The sequence below is a fragment of the Pezoporus wallicus genome, unplaced genomic scaffold (genome assembly GCF_028554395.1).
Source record: "Pezoporus wallicus isolate ANWC-B61680 ecotype Strahan unplaced genomic scaffold, APGP_CSIRO_Pwel_v1 contig_6846, whole genome shotgun sequence".
NCBI lineage: Eukaryota > Metazoa > Chordata > Aves > Psittaciformes > Psittacidae > Pezoporus > Pezoporus wallicus.
Window position 1 is genome coordinate 17151 of NW_026636461.1, and position 23943 is coordinate 41093.

Here is a 23943-nt window from a genome sequence, read left to right on the forward strand (position 1 = left end):
GAAAAGAAGTTTGTTTTTCAACCCTTCTGTTTTACCACTAGCACTGATGGAGCCCTGGGAGTAAGCATCAGTGCCCCAGGAGGTGCTATTGCTTCTGTTCCAAACTGGACTTTGCGAGGAACACAACTCATGAATGGTACATCCATGTCTTCTCCCAATGCATGTGGAGGCATTGCATTAGTATTGTCAGGTAATATGTTAAAATGTTAAATATAGATGCATAGTCTAAAAGAGATTAGAGTCTTCTTTTCTCTTATTAAAAAAAAAAAAACCCAACCCTGTAACTTTCTAATTTTTTGTTGTATCCAATAATACCCTTATTTTTAATTTCAGGACTCAAAGCTAATGATATTCATTACACTGTTCATTCTGTCAGAAGAGCTTTAGAAAATACTGCAGTGAAAGCTGAAAACATAGAAGTATTTGCACAAGGACATGGTATTATTCAGGTACTTAATAGCAAAAAACCCAACATAATATAAATAACTGCCAGTGGAAACCTGACTCTCAAAAAAAAAAAAATTAAAAAATAGAAGCAGCTTTCTAGATGAGCACGCTGCTTGATTTTCAGATCTGATGGAGGGAGAAGAAGGGAATGCAGTGGGAAGGGAGGAGAATGAGCTTGTTCTCTCAGTTTCAGCATGAAGTTGCTGTAGAATAAATGTGTTAACTAGACACATTCTTAGACTGATCAAAAAGGTACGTGGGCATAAAAGTGGGATGTGGGTTTTTATCGCCTACATGTGGATTTGGATGCCTAAATTCTGTCCTGATGTCTAAAAATGTTCTTATGCTATTGTCAGAGAGAGATGAGCACATTCAGTGCAGACAAAAGCTGCAACTGTAAGTTCTACGCAGTGAAAATAAAGATACCCACACTGGTTCACCAAGCAGTACAACTGCAGTTGTTCGATGACTTTGTGCCAGAACTGCTCTGAGAGCTCTGGGTGTTTGCTGTATCTTGTGGACAAGTAGCTTGGAAATTTATGATGTGATACTTTGTATGATTGATAGTCATTCCCTGTCTCCTGCATAGTGAAAGACAGTATACCTGTGCATAAGCTTAGGTTCTTAAAGAGCTGTTGGTCAAATAGAGGTACTGAGATTTTTCGCTCATGCTTAAAGATGCTAGATATTAAATGCTTAGCCCTAAAGTCACGTTCTGAAGATGCTACAACCTAGTAGGTAACAGCTGCTAAACACATATGTAACACCGAGTTTGATACAGAAGGCCACAGAAAAATTAAATGCAGTAGTCATATCTTACAATTTAGTAGTCTGTGATTAAAGCATGTGTTAAAACATGGTTAAAACTGATCTGGGAAACTGAGGCTGTATACTTGTCTCAAAGGAGAGTGCCCTTATCCCCACTGGAGAGGGTAGCTCACTGTGAAGTGGAAGAGAATGTAAGCTTTTGGACACAGTAGAATAGAAAGTGAGATAGAAAGGTGTCTTTCTAAAACAAAAAGGTGGGCTTGTCATCTGAGTTTATTCTGACAGCTCAGTTACTGAAATCTGGGGTTGGATTTCCTGACATGATTATATCAATATATAAAGATTACATGGGCATCCTATATTGCTTCTCTCTTTTGAACTGCTCAACTTCTTGTATAGAAGGTTTAAATGCTTAAGTGTTTTTCCACATATGAGAAAAGCACCTAAATTAGTATAGTAGGTCTGGGCCTTTGAAGTCCTCTTTGTCTTTGAAGTCATCTCTGAAAACTTTGTTACGCATCTTTTGATCTATTCAAGGCAAAGGGGATTCGTTTTGTGTTGTGTTTTGTTTTTTAAATATTCTTGCCTTTGAGCTCTGTGTGGCTGTTGCAGACTGAAAATGTTCCCTCATTTTCTATACTAAGTATCATGGAAGGTGCAGTCAGTGTCACTCAGGTAGCATGTCAGTTACTTTACTGTTTGTTGCTTCGATTGCTGAAAATGTCATAAATTATGATCAAGTTGAAGTTTGTTAATTTAGAATGTGTTCTTTCTAACAGGTTGATAAAGCCTATGACTACCTCATTCAGAATTCATCATTCACAAGTAACATAGGCTTTACAGTTACTGTTGGCAGCAACCGTGGAATCTACCTCAGAGATCCTGCCCAGATAGCTGCACCTTCTGATCATGGTGTTGGCATAGAACCTGTCTTTCCTGAGAATACGGGTAGGAAAGAGCTTTTGCTTGTGGGGTGGGGAAGAAAGTACCCTGCTTTACTTTATTAAATACAAATTGGAACTCAGAAAATGACCTATGTGTAGCATGATGTCTAAACACAAAGCTGTGATAATGAGGAATGGTGGCAATCTGTACCGTAAAAGCAGTAAGCGCAACTCTAAATTTCGTAGTATATGATGGCATGCAGCTAAACAAGTTTCCATTCTAACTGTCCATTCTAACCTCAGAGTTATAGCTGCAGCATCTCCATGTTTTGCTGCTTCTCACTGAAAAGAGGGATCTCTCTTTGTTCTGAAGAACTTACTAACAGGGTAAAACTAAATTGTGCAAATGTAAGGTTTGACATGTTTTATCTGTAAACCATTTTGTCCTGCTTTATTAAATGCAAATTAAAGCTCACTGAGAGACTGAATTACATTGTATTGAGAAACTGATGCATGTGAGATCTTGTTACTGAGATTAATTCCTTTCTTAAAACCAGTGATGGCAACAAGGTTGGCATGTGACAAAGGGGTGAGTTTATTTGGGGGAAGAAAGGGTATGAATCAGGACAGGTTACTGGCTCAGAGTAACTTAAGTTACATTGCAATTAGTGTTCTTAATTTTACTTTATGACATGGAGAAATAGAGTAATTGTTCAGTATGTCTTTCTGTTGGAAGCAAACAATCTGAAAACATTTGTAATGGGTGACTGTCTTGTAGCATGGTGTTTCCCTGGTACTTGTCCAATTGTTACTTCTGTCTGGTGTTTTCAACAAGACTGTTAGGCAAACTGTAGTAAGAGGTTAAGGGAGGCTTATCTGCTCAGTCTGTCAAAGCTCTCTGAGCTTTTATTGCTTCTCATTTACCATTGAGGGAATTAGATCTCATAATTGAGTGCTCTTTACTTAACAAAGATGTAATGAAATGTCTTAAAATTAATCTAAGGTTAATTAGGACTAGGAAATGGGGGGGGGGGGGGGGGGGATCATTAACCTTAAAGTGTCATTAACGTTTAGATCAGGAGAAAGCTGTTTTTTAATCACTGAAATATTACAGATAGGCTTGGATATCTTTCTGGAAGCTGTGCTTTAACCCATAACTTTTTTGACATGAAAGCTCATTTGCAAAATCGGCTAAATTGACATTTTGCAGAGTCAGACTGGATTATCATAGTAATTTTAAACAGACTTCACTTCTTGCTTAGGTTGCTCTACAATGTAATTTGCTAATTAGCATAGCCTTTTGAGTCAGTTCAGTTGCTTTTTATTGTATGTCTCTGCATTAGGTGAGACTTTTTGTCTGTGCATAAGTTTATACCTGCTTCCAGACTATGTTGGGGGTAACTGAAGCATTGCTTACTAGCCTACCTTTGCCTTTTGTCAGGTTTTACTGTTTCGGGGTGGGGGGAGGTGCACAGTGGGATTTCAAAGTTGGTACATCCTTTATTTTACTGTACACTGCTGCTATCCTTTTTTTCTCAAGAGAAATAATAGAGAACAATTCAATGGCAACTACTATGTTATAGTAGAAAATGAGCATGCATTTGTGTTATTAAACTGTCTTCTGAATTTTGTGTCTCCACAGAAAACACTGAAAGAATATCTCTTCAGCTTCATTTAGCTTTAACTTCAAATGCATCATGGGTCCAGTGTCCTAGTCATTTAGAGCTTATGAACCAGTGTCGACACATAAATATTCGCGTGGATCCACGTGGCCTGAGAGAAGGACTGCATTATACAGAGGTATTGAAGTACTGGTGTTCTAAGCAAGATTATGTGCCCTTTCCTTTTCATGTGGTCTCTGTCAGCTTTTCATAGAAGTAATTTTTAAGGAAATAAAAGCTGTGTGCTGTACAGACTAGAAAATAATGCCACACTGTATTCCACTATATAGGCTCAATCCAGGGCTCAGCAATAGTTATGCTATAGAGTGTTGTGTGTAGCACATGCCAATGAGACTTTGAGAATCTGCTTTTAAAAAATAAAGGCATATAGAAAATATAAGCCAAATAAATATTTATTTAAGATCTTTTTCCTCTGGGTATATTTTCACCTTTGACTATCTGGCTCAGTCCTGTATTATTATTGAAGATAGAGACTAGTGGGTTTACGTATTTGAGATCTTAAATACTTCTCTCTTTCTGTGGTGGCTTAAGGACTGGCCAGGCTTTTGTGGTGTTGCCATGCAGTCTTATATGGACCCAAGATTTTGCTTTACCTAAAGGAGTTGCTTGGATACAGTGATGCAACGTATTTTCTTGTTTCCTTATCTCTACCCCATCCCATTTTGGAAGGTGAAGGAGAGAAATGTGTGGTAATGGTTGCATACAGCAAAAGCATTTCACTGACTTCAAGCATCTACATTCAAATTTAGAAAAATTTAATACAAAAGCCATTAAATTTCTCATTTTTGCTCCCAAATATTGTATTTCACTCCTGCGAAAGAAACCCACCAACAAAAACTGTTTTTCAACCCCTTCCATCCTCATCCCAAACCTTATATTAACATTGAAATGTTTCCATTGCTTTGTAGTTGTTCATAATGAAGATATCATCAGCTTGCTTTTTAAATGTGACTCGTTTAAGATGCTTAAAATTTGCAAGTCTCTTAGGGTATCCTTGTGAACATTTTAGCCAAATGACAATGGAACAGATTTTCAGAGATAGTATTTAAAGCTTGGCCGTGAAAGGCATGGTAAATCAAAGTGTATTTGCTCAAACATAATCCTGGAAGACAGGCATTAAAATATTTTTAATGCGACAACAAAATAGCTGAAATAAAATAAGGGTGTTTGGGACACTCCAATTTGAAACTAGGTTGAACTTTTGATATAGGGACTATCAAATGTGGGTTGAAAGCTTGAAAACTTCTGGGGAAAGACTGAAATGAGTTTAAGTATAAAAACTAATTTATTTTGTTTTCTTAAGTGATGCTGTTTTACTGTTTCTAGGGTGACAGTGGTCAAATGAGGATCTTTCTTGGTGATAACAACAAAGTTTCAAAATACTCTGCAACTAGTTCTGAGTTTGTTATCTTCGATAATTTAATTTCAACCAAAGATTTTAAGTCACTGTATTTTATTTTGTTAGGTGTGTGGATATGATATAGCAATGCCTAATGCAGGCCCTCTCTTCAGAGTTCCAATAACTGTTGTTATACCAACACGGTAAGTAAACACAGGCTTTATCTGCATTTTTAAAGTTTTGTTTCGTTTTCTGTGCCCGCTTGACTTACCATTTATTTTCCCACCTTCTTTCTCTAGGAGTTCTTGAACTTAGTACTAACGTTGATAAGGTAGCAGAGTTCTAAAAAGATTCTCTGGGCAGGCTTATGCAGCAGTGGCTTTTTTGCAGTTGTGGTCCTGGCAGCCAGGAGGCAGGGCTTAGCCACAGTGGCAGCAGCTTCCTGGTCCATCAGAATACGTATGACTTCTGGCCTGTTGACCAAAGTATCAAGATACTCATATGTGTAGGTCAACTGGAATTTGGTGTTCTGGGGTTGTTTTTTTTCTTTGGTTGGGTTGTTTTTGGTTGGTTGGTTGGTGGTGTTGGCTTAATTTTTTTTTTTTTTTTTTTTTTTTCTGACTGGTGGACTAGAGTACATAAAGGCAGGGGCATTATTTGGCATATGAACATTGGGATAAACTTCCATGATGACTTTAATGCAGCAAATTTAAAGAGTTAGTATGATGCTTATCATTGTTTTGAACATATGAATTCAGTGATGTCAATAAGGAGAATATTTTATTAAATCTCTTCAGTGGACAATCTCTCCTGAGAAAAAGCCCTCAAATTTTTCTATAATTCACTCATAGAAATACACCTTGTTATATACCTTATCTCACTTAAGTGGAAAGTCACTTAGCCAGGAAGAGCAGCTCCACTGAAAACTATGATCCTTTGATACTTACGTTTAAGCACAGAAACGTGAAGGGAGGAAGGGGGGTGTCCACATAATGTGATGGAGCTGATTTTTTAAATCCTTTAGCGACATTGTGCTGTCAGATTCTGTACCAGTACAGACTAAAATAATTGGTGCTGAGGGCCAAATCTCCTCATTGTACATGTTTTTTTTTAAGAGTATTTTTGCATTTAAAAATGCTTTTTAAAAAACATGTTTTTTGGTTACTGTTTGTTTTCTTTTTGACATACAGAGTAGATGAATCATCAAGCTATGACCTGACATATACAGATGTTCATTTTAAACCTGGTCAAATCCGAAGGCACTTCATTGATGTTCCACAGGGAGCTACGTGGGCTGGTAAGAAAAATAACCACATTAATTAAATAAAAAAAAAAAATGCATCTGTCAGACTTGACAGAGTTGTCTGGAAATCATTTTGAGTTCTACCTGAATAAGAACTGAAGGATTTGATCCGTGAATATGTAAAATATTTATTTGCTTTTAAGCTCTTAGAGGAGTGATTTTGAGTTATTTCATGGTTTCGGTACAGTAGAGTCCTGATTCTCAGTCTTGTAGAAAATGGCAAATACAATTTGAAATGATGGAGGAATACCCTATGTTTACGGAGAAGTATCATTGTCTGAGATTTGCCTAGTTCTTAAGGTTTATGGTTGTAGTGTTGAAAGATTTCTTAAATGTGGTTTTTGTGATGGACAAGTAGCTCAATTCAGCCAGAAGTGAAAAAGGGTTTATTGTCTTCCTGTGTGAGATTACTAAATAATAATCTTTTCAAGAATCTTTCATTTAGCTTGAGGTTAATGATAAGACTCTTTATTTGGAACTCAGAAGCAGTCTGAGTATTTCTGTACTGTCTGATTAATTTTCACTGGTTATTTCAGTCATGGTTCACTTAAACTGATCTCTGAATTTAGCTAGTTTTCCTTAATCTGAAAGAGTCTTTGCGAATAACTGATATATAAGCATTATTCACATATGGAGCCACTGTGGATACTGTATAACTAGTGTTTTTCTGGTGAATCTCTGCTTTCCTTCTAAGATTCTTGGCTCTTTAAACTCAGTTTTTTTCTTTAATCTAGAAGTGACAGTATGCTCATGTTCAGCTGATGTGACTGCCAAGTTTGTGCTTCATGCTGTTCAGCTAGTGAAACAAAAAGCATATAGAAGTCATGAGTTTTACAAATTTTCATCCTTACCAGAAAAAGGATCAGTGACTGAAGCTTTTCCTGTCTTAGTAAGTACCTTAGGGCGGCATGGGGGAAGAAAGAAAAGTAATATTTCAGTGCAGTATAACATGACTCATTCTGTTTTTTTTTTTATTTTTTTCCCCAAGAAAAAAAACCAAACCCAAGAAATCATACATCTGTTCCAGTAGTGAATGCATCTGGTTTTCAGTTTTGAAAATATCCCTAATAGCTTGCTAGTGTTTCAAATATTTGAGAATGCCCTTATAATGTGTTGCTCTCTTCATGTTGTTGGTACTTGTTTATACAGACCAGTTTGTTTCCCTTCCAGATAGGGGCTATGACTTGTTGGATAGCTGTGTTGCAGATTATGTTAAGTTTTACTGTTTTTTTTTCTGTATTTTATTTGTTTGTGAAAGTTATCTATAGGGATATCTTGATTTAAGAAGTTAGCCTTTATGTTAGCACGGGTTGCTGTGCTACTTGAAAACTGATGCTGTAGCTTGAAGTCCCTGTTCTCTATGACATGTTAGCCTTAGTCCTTACTCTCTAGACCATAACCAAATCACCTAGGGTCCACTGTATATAGGATGTGTTATTTGACAGCCTGGCAAGGTAGAAATCTAGCCAGCCAACCTGGCAACAAAACTTACTTTTAAGGTGTCCTGAAGTAAACTGCCTTCATTATAATGCTAAAAAACAGACCTGTGGATCTAGAAGACCCTTGTCCAGGTGAAGACACTTCCCTCGTGCAAGCGTAGTAACGGAAAAGAATGACACAGCAGATATTATGTGCAAATCACTAACCAATCACTGTAACTGGGAGTGTACTATCGTGTAATTTTTTGTATATAAATGTAGCAATGAAATTGGCATAGGGTGTGCTTGATTTGTGGAAATTCCACCTAGCACCCAGTGCTGCAATAAAGAAGTGCCTGCTTCTTAATGCTGTATTGGTATTAAGCAGTTTTATTCTCCTCCAACTTTCAGTGACAGCTGTAATTCAGCATATCTAGCCATTACTGCTGCATGTGGTAATCTGGGATATCTTGATGTTGAAGCCAGGCGATAACTGACTGGTTTGCATTCATACTGCTTAGATACAGCAGGCTTAGCTCAATGCTAGCTCAAGAGTCCAAAACAGAACCAGGGACTGAGCTAACAGTTCAGGGGTGTGAATGACAGAATCTACTTCTTGAGTTTGTTCCCTACCTTACTTAATTAAGTTACATAGCTCTAAAGTCTAAGAGTGCTATTTACTCCCTTACCCTCTGAAAATGTCAGGTGGGGGACCTAAGCTAAGTTTGTCCCACTGACACTTTGTGAATTCTATGGTGTTGGTTAAAAAAACAAAACCAAACAATGGCAACAAAAAAAACCAACCACCAAACGGCAACAAAAAAACCCTCCCAATCTTCATGTCATCTTGCTGAGGCAGAGAGTATGCTCATACACATTTTTACACATTTTTTTCTGATACACAGGTTAAACTCATCTGTGAACTAACCTGACTGCCTAGTTTGAAGGATAGGAAAGGAAAATGTAGTATTTAAAGGCTCTGTAGAATATACCCCAATACTCTGCTTTATGCGGACATCAGGCATCACATTTTGTTGGAGCTATCTTATGTTTTCTGACGTGTCTTATTTGGTACTGTACAAACATATACAATTGGCGTAAACTGGACATAACAGCGTGGTTTTTGAGCTAGACTCCAAATATTTTACCTTGGAATGAGGGAGTCTGTGGTGAATAGAAGTGAAAGATGGAAGCTTGCGTCTAACTGTGTGCTTTTGTTACCCAGGCTGGAAAAACCATTGAATTTTGTGTTGCTCGGTGGTGGGCAAGCCTTAGTGATGTTAGCATTAATTACACAATTTCTTTCCATGGTGTACTTTGTGCTACTCCTCAGCTAAACATGGTAAGTTTTCCAGAGTTATTTGGAATATGCAATATTTGCCTTTTCTGAATTTGAATATTCTGAAGTCCTAGGGTATCTCAGAATGAAAGAAGTTTTGCTTCATTCTTGTCTGTAGCTAGAAAGACTTAAAGTATCTTTATACATGAGATTTTCATGTTTTTTCTTAAAGGTGGGTTAATAGCAGTTTGATCCCACAGAATGGAAGGGCTGTATTGTGATTCCTGTGGCTCTATGATACTGAAGGATTAAAAAAGTTGCGAAAAACATTAGTATTATAATGTTTACGGTACTTTTGTCTTTCTCCTGTATTCTTTACTGTCCTGTGCAACCTGACTTGGCTTGACTTTGCCTTAAAGAGGGCTCTCTTTGAGAGCTGAAATGGCAATACCTCTGTAAAGCAGCACCATGCTAATTTATACTGGCTCCTCCCTCTTTTTTGTTGTTTTGTGTTGGTTTTTTTCAGCTATGGAATGGAGCAAATTATAGCTGTCCCACAGGTGAATTTGGATGTATTCAGGCTCTAAGAGCTAAATAAACTGGGGGGGGGGGGGGAAGTGGGCGCATTGTGTTAAGGTACTAGGTCTTGAACCTGTAGAGCAGCAAAATTGAGCTTATGGTGGTACTGTGCACTGCAGCTTCCCCCACTCCGGCAGGATTACAGCAACTTAATAATGGACAGTTGAAAATGAGAGAATACAATGGTTTTGCCATTTCTTCTTGATCACCTATAACTTTCATAGAATAAATTTTAGTAGTGTGATATATAGGTCAGTTTGTCATAGGACACTGGTAGAAAAAAGTTCTCAAATTATTTGGCCCATCACTAGCCTGTGTATGGTAATACTGTTTCTTTTTCACAAAACTAAACTATTCTGTAATAATAACCCTGAGCAGAAGCACCGTAAAATATGTTATAAGATTCTAGATGAATAATACCTATTAAATATTCAAAGGAAATAGTCACAAATGTACAAACAAAACTTAGCCCTGCCCAAAGTGTGACGGATCTGTAGAAATACAGTCTAAGTATAAATTATTAACATGGGGAAAAAAATATGGAGAAGACTTCCACTCCAGTTGCTAAAGTTTAGCAAGTCCCAGTATATCTACTGCTGTAAAATATAGGTAAGCTTGTGACACTTTCAAACTTGTGCACTATTGTATCCAATAATATAGTTAAATACAGCTTTCATTGTATTTTTGATGGTACACATCTGATGTTATAAGTTCACAGAAACATAATTGTTATATACTCTTTCTTTAGCATGCTTCAGAAGGCATCGTACGATTTGATGTTCAGTCTCTGTTGAAGTATGAAGATATTGCTCCATGCATAAATCTGAAAAGCTGGGTTCAAACACTCAGGTAGAATTTCTGGGGAACTGTATTGGAAAAGTGGGAAAACTCTTTGTATGTATTTGAAACAGTAACAACTGAGCGGTGAAATTTAGGATAACAAGTGTTCTTGTCAAATTTTAAGTAAGTTTGGAAGCATCAATTAATAAAATCCCTCAGCATTCTCTTTTTCGGTTCCTTTAACTTCGATAAAATTTGAGCATTATGGTGACTTTTTTACATGCAAATTTTTTTCCTTTAGCTAATTAAAAGGGGGGAAGGCGGCAAAAATATTCTCTTACTTCTGAAGGAGCCGCTTAAATGTAAACTGCACTTTAATATCTATATTGTAGGGTTATTTGGTGCTACTATTTGTTGTTTTGTGGGGCTTTTTAAGCAGCTGCTTCAGATCCTGCCCAATTTTGACCTGGGAAGACTGTTGTCTTTCTCTTGCTTGACTGGAAGTGGCTTTGTAGGATCTGGTGCAGGATTTCTTGGGGAAAGTTGTGTTTATCTTGTCAGTTTGACACATGCTGATTTGGAGGAAAAGCTTTGGAAAATTCCTAACCAGTGCAGAGATTACTGGTCACTTCACGTAGAAGAAGAAATGCTGTACAGTTTAACCAGTACTTTTAAGACTTGAGCCAGACTGATTACTTAGTAGTCAATAATGCAAACTTTTCCATAATTTGGGCCTCTCTGTGGAGACCTTGGGCTCTCTGGGGCTTTTGGATACTTGTAAATGGAAGTGAAGTAGCTAGGAGCTAGCCACTTAATACTAGATTCAGAAACTGACCATTTGATATGCCTTGAGGGGATAAAACAGTCCCCTAATATATCTTTGCCTCATTCTTGGTTTGCAAAATGGAAATGCTCTTGCCTCCATGTAATATTTGAGCCACTCATCTGACAGTAAAGAAACTACAGTTAAATAAACTAATGATAAATATTTAAGTGTGTAAATTAAGGCATGAATAGTGTCTTTTGAATGAACTAGAGTCATAACACAAGGGGTTGGAAAGTACTGAATGGCTCCTCATTCAGTCTCTTGAGTTTCAAATGCTTGAAGACAGGGTGAATATCAGGGAGACATGTCATGTGTGGTCATGTTGGTTCTTAAGTCTTCTGTCAACAGCCTATCTGGTGACTGCCAGACTAGGAAACCTGGGTTAGAGTGACTCTGTGGTATGATCAAGCAGAGGTATCTTAGTCTGTGACTAGTCTGTGCTCTTAGCAATAAAATAGCTGACTGAATCTTATAGAAGATACCATTAAAGGTTGTCTGAATGAAATGTTAAGTTAAATGATGCCAGGGCACGCTCATTCCACTCCTCTATTTCTGAAGCCCTGATTTTCCTATTTTATTATTATTTAGCCAAAATTCTTTGCTTAAGGTCTGAAGTGTTTGTGAGCTCTGAACATTTTGTGCTGCGTCTGAGTTAGCATATACTGTATAGGTACTGTATGTTCACATTCTCCTGTGTTACTACTCTTGATTCCTATAAGGCCTTTTACAAAATTACAGATTCCCTTCTGACATAACCTTCTATAACAAACAATTATCAACTATGTATTCTGTCTTCTAATTACTATGCCATTAATTTTTCATTCTATAAATAAGTCTGAAGTCTGGGTTTTTTTGAGGTTTTTTTTGGTTGTTGGGTTTTTTGTTTTTTTTTTAATTATTTTTCGGATCAGATTTGCTTGCTTTTAGTTCTGTTGGCTTCTTTCTTTGGCAGTGTCTAATGTTACTAAACCTTATTTTTGTATGGGTAGTCATTTCAACTGATGAATTTACACTGCCTTGACAATTATAATTTTTCAAGAGATGTTATTGTATGGGCTGAATTCAGCTTTACTTCAGAATATGCTTCTGCTTAAGTAAGACAGATTTTGATAGAGGATACATGTTTAAGAATACCATCTGTACTTTGTTGTTTATCTGCAGACCAGTGAGTGCAAAAATAAAACCTTTGGGCTCCCGAGATATTTTGCCAAATAATCGACAACTGTATGAGATGATTTTGACCTATAACTTCCATCAGGTAAGGGTTCGTCGTTGTTTAAGCCCAGCCGATAACTCAGAACCACACAGCCACTCACTCATTCCCTCCCCCCCGACCCCTTTCTCCCCCTGCTCCTGGAGAGATGGGGAGGAGAATCGAAAGAATGTAACTCCCACGGGTTGAGATAAGAACAGCCCAGTAACTAAGGTATAACACAAACCACTACTGCTACGACCAATAATAATAATGATAAGGGAAATAACAAGGGAAGAGAATACAACCACTCACCACCCACCACTGATACCCAGCCTGGCCCAAGCAGTGATCTAGCCCTTCTGGGTAACTGCCCCCAGTTTGTATACTGGGCATCATGTGCTGTGGTATGGAATACTCCTTTGGTTAGTTTGGGTCAGGTGTCCTGTCTCTGCTTCCTCCCAGCTTCCCCTCCTCCCTGGCAGAGCATGAGACTCAGAAAGTCCTTGGTCAGAGTAAACATGACTTAGCAACAACTGAAAACATCGGTGTTATCAACGTTGTTCCCAGGCTGAAAGTCAAAAACACAGCACTGCACCAGCTGCTAAGAAGGAGAAAAATGACTGCTACTGCTGAACCCAGGACAGGGTTATAGATGATTGTGGGTTTTTTTTAAAGTCATTAATAAATATAGCGTATTTTCTAAAGCCAGTTGTTAACTTTAGCTAATTTTCTGTCAGAAACAAGGTATAGGTTTATACTGTGGACTCTCTACAGTGGAAATTCTGATGTGGTTCCTTTTAGGAGCTACTGTTGCTTGAAGTGGGCTTTAGTTCAGGTATCCTTTTGAATATGTGTGTAAGGATTGTACTTGTTTTATTCAGTCGTGAATTGAATGTTTTAATCTTTCTTTTAATAGCCTAAGAGTGGAGAAGTAACTCCAAGCTGTCCGCTTCTTTGTGAATTGTTGTATGAATCTGAATTTGATAGTCAACTGTGGATTATTTTTGACCAGAACAAAAGACAAATGGGTTCAGGAGATGCCTATCCACACCAGGTATAGAAAAATGTATTTATTTTGTCTTCTGTTTTCTGCACGTTGTGAAAATCTTCATTCTTTTTCGGGCCTGCTGTTAGCTCCTAACATTTCTTGGTGCATAGATAAAGTGTTCTTGTATCTTCACAAGAAGACAGGTTCAGTGGTGATGTATTTGGAAAAAGAAGTAATGACAGGTTTCTTTCCATTGAATAGAACATTATGATAATTTTTTTCCTCTTCCAAGGAAGGAGAAAGAGTGATAGTGTGCTTTATTTTACAGAAAGCTGTTAATTCATGAGATCTTGTGATTTTTGACTGCTGCTTCTCAAAGAGTGAATTCAAGTTCTTGTTTTCTTTAATATCTTTGTATAAAAATCAACATATCTTGAACTTTTCTATTTAAGGTGGAAAGGATTCATTATTTTTTCTGTAGTCTGACTTGTCTGTTGATAGATCAGAGGTTTCTGTAACTATGAAGGCTGTCTTCTGTGCTGTTGATGTCTTCAAACAGCCTTTTATAAGCTATAGCTTGGTTTATTCCCATCGCTGCCTTTCAAATGGAGTTTTTTGCACAAGGCTTGTAGATACTGTACCCTCAGCAGCAGTCTTTCTGCTAGAACAGACTATGTTTCTGGATCATTCAGGGAGGAGAATAAAAAAAGAAGACAAAAAAGGGAGAAACATTTTCTATAGGTTTTTTTTTTTATTTGAAACTATTTTTTACCAATCCAAAATCACTGCTGAATTTCATCGATGTAATGTTTATTTTGGTAGATTCATCATTCTAGAAGTGTACAGGTGATCAGCTTTAAAGCATGTCTTTTGGATCTTGTAAATCAGTTTCAGAAATTGCATTACTTAAACTTCTGTTCCTTAACCTGCATTTTTTAAGCTGTTACAAAATTTAAAAATCACCAAAGTAATCTGTTACTTACACCTCATGGACCGTCACACTGTGTATCTCTGATGTTGTGCATCATGGAAAACTCTAAAGCAATTCAAAATTAACTATCCAGGAAGAAATGCCAGCTGAATCCCTAACCCAGGAGAGTGAGATTCTGGGAGCAGGGTAGTTTGATTTATTGTCCCTTTCTACTTAGTGCTGCCTTTTGTATTACAGCAGAAAGGAAGGTTAGCATGTTACTGCTCAAAACATCCACATGGTGCTCTTTCGGGTTGATAGAAGTGAAAGAATGTTTTCAAAACTAAGAATTTGAGAGTCTGGGTTTGGGGGGAGGGGGCAATGTTTGTGGGTTTTGCTTTTGGTGGTGGTGTTTGTTTTATATAAATGGAGATGATGTTATCTGCATAACTGAATATATGAAAAGCTCAGGGCAAAGAGTCTGTCAGCTCTTCAGACTGCAGCCTTAAATCTCACAGCATTACTGGGTCCCTCAGTGTGAAAGCTAGTACAGTGTTTGGGATAGTAGAAGATATTCTGTGATCTAAACCACAGAGCACCCAAAGTTATGTAGTAAACTGAAAGTGTATCAAGGCAAATCTGCTAAAAGTATTGAACTGAAATAACAAGAATTCTGATTATTATTTGAGCAGTTAATAGTGTTATAATAGAACAAATTATGTCAGCTTGTTTTGTGGTCTGAAAACTTTCGAGGTTTTTTTCCGTCAATCCAAAATGTGTTTTGGCTGCTATCAAGTCTTGAAGACACTCTGTTTTCAGGAGACATCCAAAACTAAGCAGTCTAATGTATTTTAAATGACTACAGCTATATGGATCAAGAAGAACATATGACAGTCTTATTTCTGGATTTCTTTGTGAATGGTGAGGTATTTAATCTTGACATTTATGAGAACTTCTTTCTTTCAGTATTCTGTGAAACTGGAAAAAGGAGATTACACTATTCGGTTACAAATTCGTCACGAACAGAACAGTGAGCTGGATCGCATCAAAGACCTTCCATTTATTGTTTCTCACAGGTTGTCTAGTACCTTGAGCTTAGATATTTATGAAAACCATAGCCTTGCTCTCTTAGGGAAGAAGAAATCCAACAGTTTGACATTACCACCAAAACACAGTCAGCCATTCTTTGTTACATCTCTGCCTGATGACAAGTAAGTTACTGAAGTCCTGTTTTTTTCATCTACATCTAAACCAGCTGCCTCTGCACCTAACTAAAATGATACTTCGATTGTGTCTACCTGTTTAGGCTTGGTATTTCCTCTTGTGTTGCTCTTTCACTGTTCCAGTTCTTTATTGTGCTTCTCATGGAACATTAATGAACCTGGTTTTAACACTGAAATTTTTCTTTGAATAGAATACCTAAAGGAGCAGGACCAGGATGTTATCTTTCAGGAGCCCTTACACTGTCTAAAACAGAACTTGGAAAGAAAGCTGTGAGTATTTGAAATGGATGGCAGCTGCTTTTTCTGAAATTTGCAAAGCGAGTAAATTGCATGCCGGGAAGTGTTTATTTCATGATTTTAGTGCAGTAGAGCACTAGGTTTATTAACGTAACACATTTTGGAAGCAGTTGTTTCCTCATAAGGTCAGAGTAAATTCTAAGCGAGTCTACTTCTATTTTTGTCTTATAATTTCAAATTTAATTGCATTTTCTAGATTTTGAATTCTAGTTCTTTCCCTCTGAATCCTTCCATTTGTAGAAACAACTGCTTTTTTTTCTGGTGTGGAGCCTTTAAAAGTGATCTTGTGCAATTGCCTAGTTTAGTATAATTTTGTAATGAAAAAAACTTGCATATGCAATCTTTTGCATGTTGGTTCTCTAGTAAACAGCTTTACTCTTCCTTGCATGCATACAATTTTCAGCAAACGAATGTGCTTTCTTAGCACCTACATGTTACTGTTAAAAAGTAGTAGGAATTTTGCCAACCTAAATGCATAAACAGATACTTGCTGCACACTGATGTTGTCAACCACTAATATGGCTGTATGTCCCATGAGAATGATGCAAGATCTCTGTATGCGATGCTTGAAAAAAGCTGTAGGGTTGTTTTGCTCATTAATGCAGCATCCTGTAGAAACTGCTTTCTAACTTGTATGAATCTATAGTGCAACAGTGATTATAATAACCAGATCCCTTTTGTGTGTATCTGGTGCTAAAGTATTTAGAAGATTTCATTAGCTATTTTAAAATAGATTGCAAAGCTGAGAACAGATTTGGATCAGTCCTGGTGATTGTTAGTATTTAGAAATAGTCCATATATCACTGGATGTGGCTGAAGAACATGTATAAAACTAGAGTATGTTTTCATAGAAAATAAGTTTCTGTGAGTAGATGGGCACATACCTTTAGATCTCGAGTAGAAAAGTTTAGTTCAGTCCAGTTTGGTTGTATGCAGTACTTCTGGGGCAGGTTGCATGTAACTGTAGATTAGATGTCTCTCAGGACAGTTTATGTATCAATGAGGAAAAACCCAGTAACTAAGAACTCTAAAGTACTTCTTTGTGATTCATGCAAGGTTGCAAGTAAAATTCTATGAAATCCATGGTAAATTCATTATGGTAGTGTAGTCTATTTTCCCTAACTTGAATTCTGCACTTCTTTGAACTATTGGTTGCAATTCTCGTTTGTCTTATTTTAAAACCAGACTAAGTGGTTATATACCATGATTTCTGGGATGGGAGAAGTAGGAGATACGTATTTCCTGTCATTTCATGTGGTGAAAATACTGAAGAGCTTACACAGAGAGAAACTGTAGCTGAAGCATGTCATAGTCCAAGGCATTACTGTTAGGTCATATTTCACTGGAAAAAAGGATGGTACCAAATTGTGTTAGATACTTTATGCTGCCTTTAGTGAACCTCGGTCTGTACCAGGAAAAAAAAAGGGGGGGTAGACAGCAAAGTTGTCTCTAAGTCAGTAAGTGGATGCAATGCGAGGGGAAAGTGTATCTACTTTCTGTATATTTACATGAAACAGAACAATGCCACTAAACAGTTTCTCCACTTTTGAGGCTGAATTTCTGTAATTCTGAAATTAAGCTAAGTGGTTAACAACACTTGCTTGTCTTACAGGAATAACGGACTGTATAAACAATGATGCATTGGTTTATTAATTTAAAAAACATGAAAGAGCATGCTTAAGAGCATGTTTGATCATAGATGTGACTCTCTAAAAGTTTAAAAATCTGTAGGTTGAAAGTATAACCATATTTGTACAGAGAAGGTGTCTCCATCCTGTGTGGTGTGTGCATGTTTTCTTACAGTATGTTATTCTAACTCCCAGGGGCAGTCCGCAGCAAAGCGACAAGGAAAATTTAAAAAGGTACTGAATGTTAGTTTTTGAAAAAGATATACTTAAGTCTTTTTTGCGTATGACTTGCAGAATTTGTCTACCAGTATTGGTTTTTTAATTTGTCTCCCTCATCTACTTCCTTAGTCCTGAGTTATTTACTTCAGCACCTTAAGTATGTCTACTGGTAGAATGACAAAACACTATTGTAACACAAAGCTGAAAGGCACGTGAGCATCTGGATTCTTCTGCAATAAGTGCTGTAAAAATGCATGTGATAATTAGCGGTCTGTAATTTTTCTTTTTATGAATCACTTTGGAATCTTCAGTGTGTAGTGTCAAGATTTTCTGTGGCAAGTGTTTTTGCCTATTCTGTCTGCAAATTGAGAACTGAATACAAACTGAACACTTTGTAGAACTGAATATCTAACTGTATACCAACTCTAGTGAATTGAGAGCTGGCTTCATTACAGTCATAGAAACATGCTGTAGTACTCAGGTTTTTCTTGGGAGGGATGGACTGGATTGAAAAGTCTCTCAGTTACGATTCTACTCAAACTGAATTTAACTCATTATAGGCTAGAGTTTATACAATGATGTAGCGGGTATTAGAATTTACAGAAAGAATTTTGTAAGCATGTATTAAGATACTTTGGATAAGGAGTTAGTGACTTTTAACATAGTAGTGTTTTATATTGTGCTTTTTTACTTTAGGTAGTATATTTTATAAAGACTGATAGAGTCTTTATAAAAAAACCCAAACAACTGTTAGTACGCTACCATTATAAGGCTTCTGGGTATTCTTTTGTTTTGTTCTTAAGTTGTAAGGCTTTTTACAACTTCATGTTTTCAAGTTACCATGTTTTGGAGTGATGCACGAGTTGGTTGGCCTTAGAAGGCATGACAATCGTGAATAACTGGGTATCACTGTAATTGTTATTTTGTTAACAGTGCGCTGGTAACTATGCCAGCCAGCTTAGTCTGATCTTGGCGTGGTAACAAGGGTGAATGTGATTAGGCTTTACAAGAAGTTTGCTGCAGTTTTCATATTGCATCTGAAAAGTGTGCAGATCGCTTTCAGCAAGGTGATTTAAAATCCCATGTAAGTGTGCAGCTTCCTGAGGAATAGGGTATAAAGTCTTACACTAAGTGAATCTCTTACAAGGGAGTTAAACTCTAATCATGATTTAACTTGTGTAAGAAAACCTATTAAACAGACTCAAGAGGTTGTATGTTCTTTTTTTCTTATGTTTTTAGAACAGAGATTTGTGCTCAGATCTGAGCAGTATACCCACCCAATTCAAAATAAAACTGTTCTTGATACCTCTACCTATTACTTGTGAGGCATCAGCATACTAGCAGCAAATAAATAAAACTGTATTTCAGAGCGCTGATCTGCAAAAGCTCCATTAATGAATGTTTTTCTGAGAATGCAACTCTGCAGGCTTCCTAGTTTACAAGTTTTGAATACTTGCCCTGCCCTGTCATGAGTTTACATGTCGTTAAGATGTTTTCCAGCATAGAAAGAGAGAACTTGTTGGCTTGTGCCTACGTGTGTGACACTACCAGAAATCCAGGGTGGGTATTTCTGGTTGTTTGCAAGCACTGTTATTTTCACAGAATAGCTGAGGCTGGAAGGGACCTGTGGAGCTCACATGTTCTGACCCACTTGCTGAAGGAGAGCCTTCTAGAGCTAGTTTCCCAGAACCAGGTCCACACGCCTTTTGAACTTCTCCAGGAGTGGAGACTCCATGACTTCTGGGCAACCTGTGCTCAGTATTCAGTCACCCCTACTGTGAACTTGATGTCAATGGGAACCTCTTGTTTCTGTTAGTGATTGTTGCCTCTTGTCCTGTCAGTAGACACTGCTGAAAAAAAGTCTGCCTTTTTCTTTGCAACTTCCCTACAGATGTTTACACAGATACAGGAAATCAATCCCCAAGTGCCTCCTGCCCTTCCACCCCAAAAATGCTTTCTCTATGCTGAACAGTCCCAGCCTTCTCATCCTTTCCTTATAAGAGAGATGCTTCAGTCCATCAGCTTTGTGGATATTCACTGGACTGTCTCCAGTACATCCAAGTACCTCTTGTACTGGGGAGCCCAGAACTGTACACAGTACTCCAGGTATGGCCCTCCCCAGTGTAGAGGAGGAAGATTGCCTCCCTCTACTTGCTTATAGTTTGTCTAATGCAGCCCAGGATACCATTAGCCCTCTTTGCATCAAGGGCGCATTGCTGGCTTACATACAAGCTGATGTCCACTGGGGCATGCAGGCCCTTTCCTGCCCAGCTGCTTTCCAGCTGGGTGGCCCCCAGCATGTACTAGTGCATGGGTTTATTTGTCTCCAGGTGCAAGACTGCAGTTCTCCTTTTTGAACTTGTTGAGGTTCCTGACAGACCATTTCTTCAGCCTGTCCAGGTCCCTCTGCATGGCAGCACGACCCTCTGCTGTATCAGCCACTTCTCCCAGTTTGGTATCATCTGCAAACTTGCTGAGGGCTCACTCTGCCTCATTATCCAGGTCATTAATGAAGATGTTGAGCAGAATTCAATCCAGTGTTGACCCTTGGGGTACATACAGGCTACTGGCCTCCAACAGTGCTGCTGATCACCACCCTCTGGGCCTGGCAGTTCAGCAGGTTTCAATCCACTTGACTGCTCATCCAGCCCATAGCTCAACAGCTTCTCTAGTTTAGCTGAAAGTAGTTTGAGGTTAAGCCAGGAAATAGCAGCTTAATTTTCTAAAGAAGATAACTAATTCATTTATAACTGGAGAAAAGTGTTAGTGAGTTCTTTCTATGGAATAAGCAGGTGTCTTTGTTTTACTAGACAGATTTGAAAGTCTAATCCATAATTTTCTGCTTGAAGAGCTATTCTGGAGAACTTAATTTTACATAAAAACCACAAACCAAACTCAAAATAACCCTTGGACACGACTTTTTACTTGATGCCTTCTTGTCTTTAGGGGGTCTGGACTTAAAAAAAATCCAATCTCTCATACATATCGTAGGATCAGTATTCGGAAGTTCAGAGTTCAGTGATGTTTTAACTTTGAACTGATCCCCACTGAAGTAGAGAGTGCCCTCTGGTGTACACTTAGAAGAGCCCTTCGTCTGTAATAGGGAAGCATGTGCTAAGCAGCCATGTGAAAACCAAACTGGTTCTACATACCTTTCGTCTTTGACAGCTTAACTTCTGTAACACAGTTGCAATCTGATTTTTTTTCCACTTTGTTTTCAAGTTGTTGTTTTCAATAATGCAGCTTTTGAAGAGCAATAGGTAACAACTGGCTAAGGGCTAAAAAAATTCTTCATCTCCTCTGCCATCCTTTTCTCCAGTTTCTAGTAAGAAATGCATTGTGCAGATATTGATGAATACTAACTTCATTCTTTTTCAAATGATTAAGAGTATTGCTGTAAAAATGAGAAATCTTACACAAATTGTATACATCTTAAAATCGATACAAATTCCATATGTGCATTCAACTGTGTATGTGAAGATGTGCATGGTGTTTATTAAATGGAAGATGAGATCTGGGATGTGCTCCTTTAAGGAGCTTTTTCCTGTTGTTACTTTTCCTGTGAATGTTTAAAGGTACAAGTAACAGTAGTTCATGTGTCTTTTCTATATAAAATACCAGACCTTGAATCATCAGACAGAAATCTAAATGTTCAAACAAAATTAAGTTGCCTGTTAACTAAGCTCTTTTAAGAGGTGATTGTGTGGAGGGCACTGCAGTTGTTTATGTATACAGTTTGTAGTTCTGTTAAAAGTAAACTCACTGAGGCTTATCAAGCTGTGCACAGAGTACACTGACCAAAGTGCATATCCTGTATGCTTCCAAAGTTTTTGATACTGGTTTGGTGGGTTTTTTGTGGGTTTTTGTTGTTGTTATTTTTGTTTTGTTTTAGAATAGTCAAAGGGAATCTTTCTTATTAACTTGGAAGTTTCCTTAAAGTAATATTTTCAACAGATAATATGCTCTCTCATGGCCTTCCTTTGGCTATAGCCCTATATCTTTTTATAGGCATATATAAAATTAAAATCCTGTACACCAGCAGTTCTGTTGCTGTGGAACAATTATAGTGAAATTTGAATAAGAAAGCAGATTAAAGCTGTGAATTGTGAAGAACTGCCTTCTCCTTTATCTCTAATGATTAATGTTTCTGTAATGGCAATGACAGTGTCATTCTGGGATCTTCTAGTATCTAGGGGTTGCCAAGTTCTATAGATGATGCTAGTGTTTACAGTCAGAATAGAGAAAAGAAAGATGATGTCAGTCCATCTTACAGTCTTGTGATAGTTTAGTTAAATGTGATAAGCACCTAAACCTTATTTATCCCATGAAGCAAGTTTGATGTCTGTAGAGGAGAATGCACCTCTTTTTCTATAAGCTCTTTTTCAGAAGGAGGGTGCCTAGATGTGAAGTGCATTGTTTTCCTTTCAATGATCATAGCTTGTAATGCTTGCAGGATCTCATGAGACCGAAAACACCTAGCTGAGAGAATGGGGAGATGGCATTTTACTGTTGATGGTTTATTTACATAGAATTAGTCTCTTAAATGAAAGTGTTCATCCACATAACTGGGATTTTATTAATCTGATTACACTTGAAACTTAAACCAGAGTGGTAGCCTTGTCATACAGAGAAGGCTTGAGAATGCAGAGACTGTTCAGGTGCCTAACTCCAAACATCTTGCCAAGTAAGATCAAAGAGGACTTTCAAGAATGAAATCCTGAAATATTAGAAGAATATTTCTAGGAAAGCAGGTTTCTTTCTTTGGAAAGTATTAATCTCAGTAGAGGGGACATGTTTTAAAAAAGCACTGCATACTACTGATTCAAATTTTTGCGCTGAACTAACTTTTTTAGGCATCTTAAAATGCTTGGCTTGCTTTAATGAGCTGCATTGTTGCTTTCTAGCATACTAATTACCTTAGACAGCTCCATACGTGACTTTGTATCCTCCGCTACATGTGCTTGCTTCCAGAACCCTTTTTTCATGCTCTGGCCTAGGTCTTGCTGTAGTCTTAGGTTCACTGCCTGGTCATCCACTTTGTGCTTTAGAACCATTATGTACAGGACAGTTCTTGTGAAAGTTATGTTTTGATGAAGATTAGTGATCTAAACTGGGTTTAAAAAAAAAAAATGTAAGCATGAATTTTGTGGTTCATCAGCAATTGCATGTTAAGTAGCTGGAAAAATTGTTTAAGGGAATATTGATGTCACTTTTCGGTTACCAGTATTCAGTAACCTGGAGTGAGCTGTTGGTCTGCTAAACTCTTAAGTTCAAATAAAATTGTTCTGTGTCAATGTTCTTGAATAGTTTCAGAAGTGTAGTATTGAAGTCCATTATTTCAAGGTTTACATAGCAATTTCTAACAGTCACTTTTTACTCGCTATTTAAGTAATCTGAAAGAACTCCATCTTGTGCAAAAGGTTTTATTTCATTATGCAACACCGACCTGGTGTATGGGAAACATTCCCACAAATATGTTTTTGAATAATTGGCATAAATAATTAAATTGCTGTGGCAATTGGGCATGCAGCACAGTATTGTGCACAGTGTTGCAGCGGAGTAACAGTATGTAGAGGTTTTAAATTGATCTGCTCTGTGAAATACCCTGTTTGTAAAATAATGGGACATGTGTCCTCTCTTGCTCTTTTAAAAATTTCAACATTAAAACCAAACCCAATAAAATAGCTTCTCCCAGCAATTGCAATGTCTTAGAAGCAATGACTGAAATCTAATGCTGGTTTATTTGCCAATTTATATGTAAACCATTTTGGGAAATGGACTGAAGAGCATGGTCTAAGATAGTTAGGATTTTCCTTTTAAATACCAGTAGCTGACTTTCTCATGGTAATCCTTGACTAGTGTAGCATGAAGTCAGACTACTCCTATGCTAGCATATAGGGTTTTAAAAATGTCTTGCTGTTACGTCTACTTAATTTGAGCACAGACACAGGTAAAACTGTAAAGTCCGTAGCAGCAAACTGGAAAACAGTTAACTGTGGATGCTTCAGCTAGTTCAGGAGGCACATGGAAAAAATACTGTCTCAGTAAATACCTGAGAATGGCATGACTCGTGCTTTTTTTTATCCTATTGGGGTATTATTTTTTAGAATTAGTTTATCTTTATTAATTTGATTGTTGCCAGATTTGTAGGATAGAATCTCTGATTTTTTTTCTTTTT

General features: G+C 37.4%; 1 protein-coding gene across 3 annotated transcripts in view; it reads left to right on the forward strand.

Annotated features, from left to right (window-relative positions):
- Window positions 1–23943, forward strand: part of TPP2 (tripeptidyl peptidase 2) — a 53128-nt gene that overhangs the window by 17144 nt on the left and 12041 nt on the right. For 2 of the 3 annotated variants that reach the window (XM_057400329.1, XM_057400331.1), the window contains exons 11-24: window positions 42–190; window positions 334–449; window positions 1995–2163; window positions 3742–3899; window positions 5247–5323; window positions 6311–6417; window positions 7158–7312; window positions 9067–9183; window positions 10448–10548; window positions 12467–12563; window positions 13417–13554; window positions 15365–15609; window positions 15813–15891; window positions 17742–17780. In XM_057400329.1, coding sequence (XP_057256312.1) covers window positions 42–190; window positions 334–449; window positions 1995–2163; window positions 3742–3899; window positions 5247–5323; window positions 6311–6417; window positions 7158–7312; window positions 9067–9183; window positions 10448–10548; window positions 12467–12563; window positions 13417–13554; window positions 15365–15609; window positions 15813–15891; window positions 17742–17780 — 1747 coding nt within the window. The remainder of the gene's footprint in view (window positions 1–41; window positions 191–333; window positions 450–1994; window positions 2164–3741; window positions 3900–5246; window positions 5324–6310; window positions 6418–7157; window positions 7313–9066; window positions 9184–10447; window positions 10549–12466; window positions 12564–13416; window positions 13555–15364; window positions 15610–15812; window positions 15892–17741; window positions 17781–23943) is intronic. The other variant, XM_057400330.1, reaches the window with a different exon arrangement.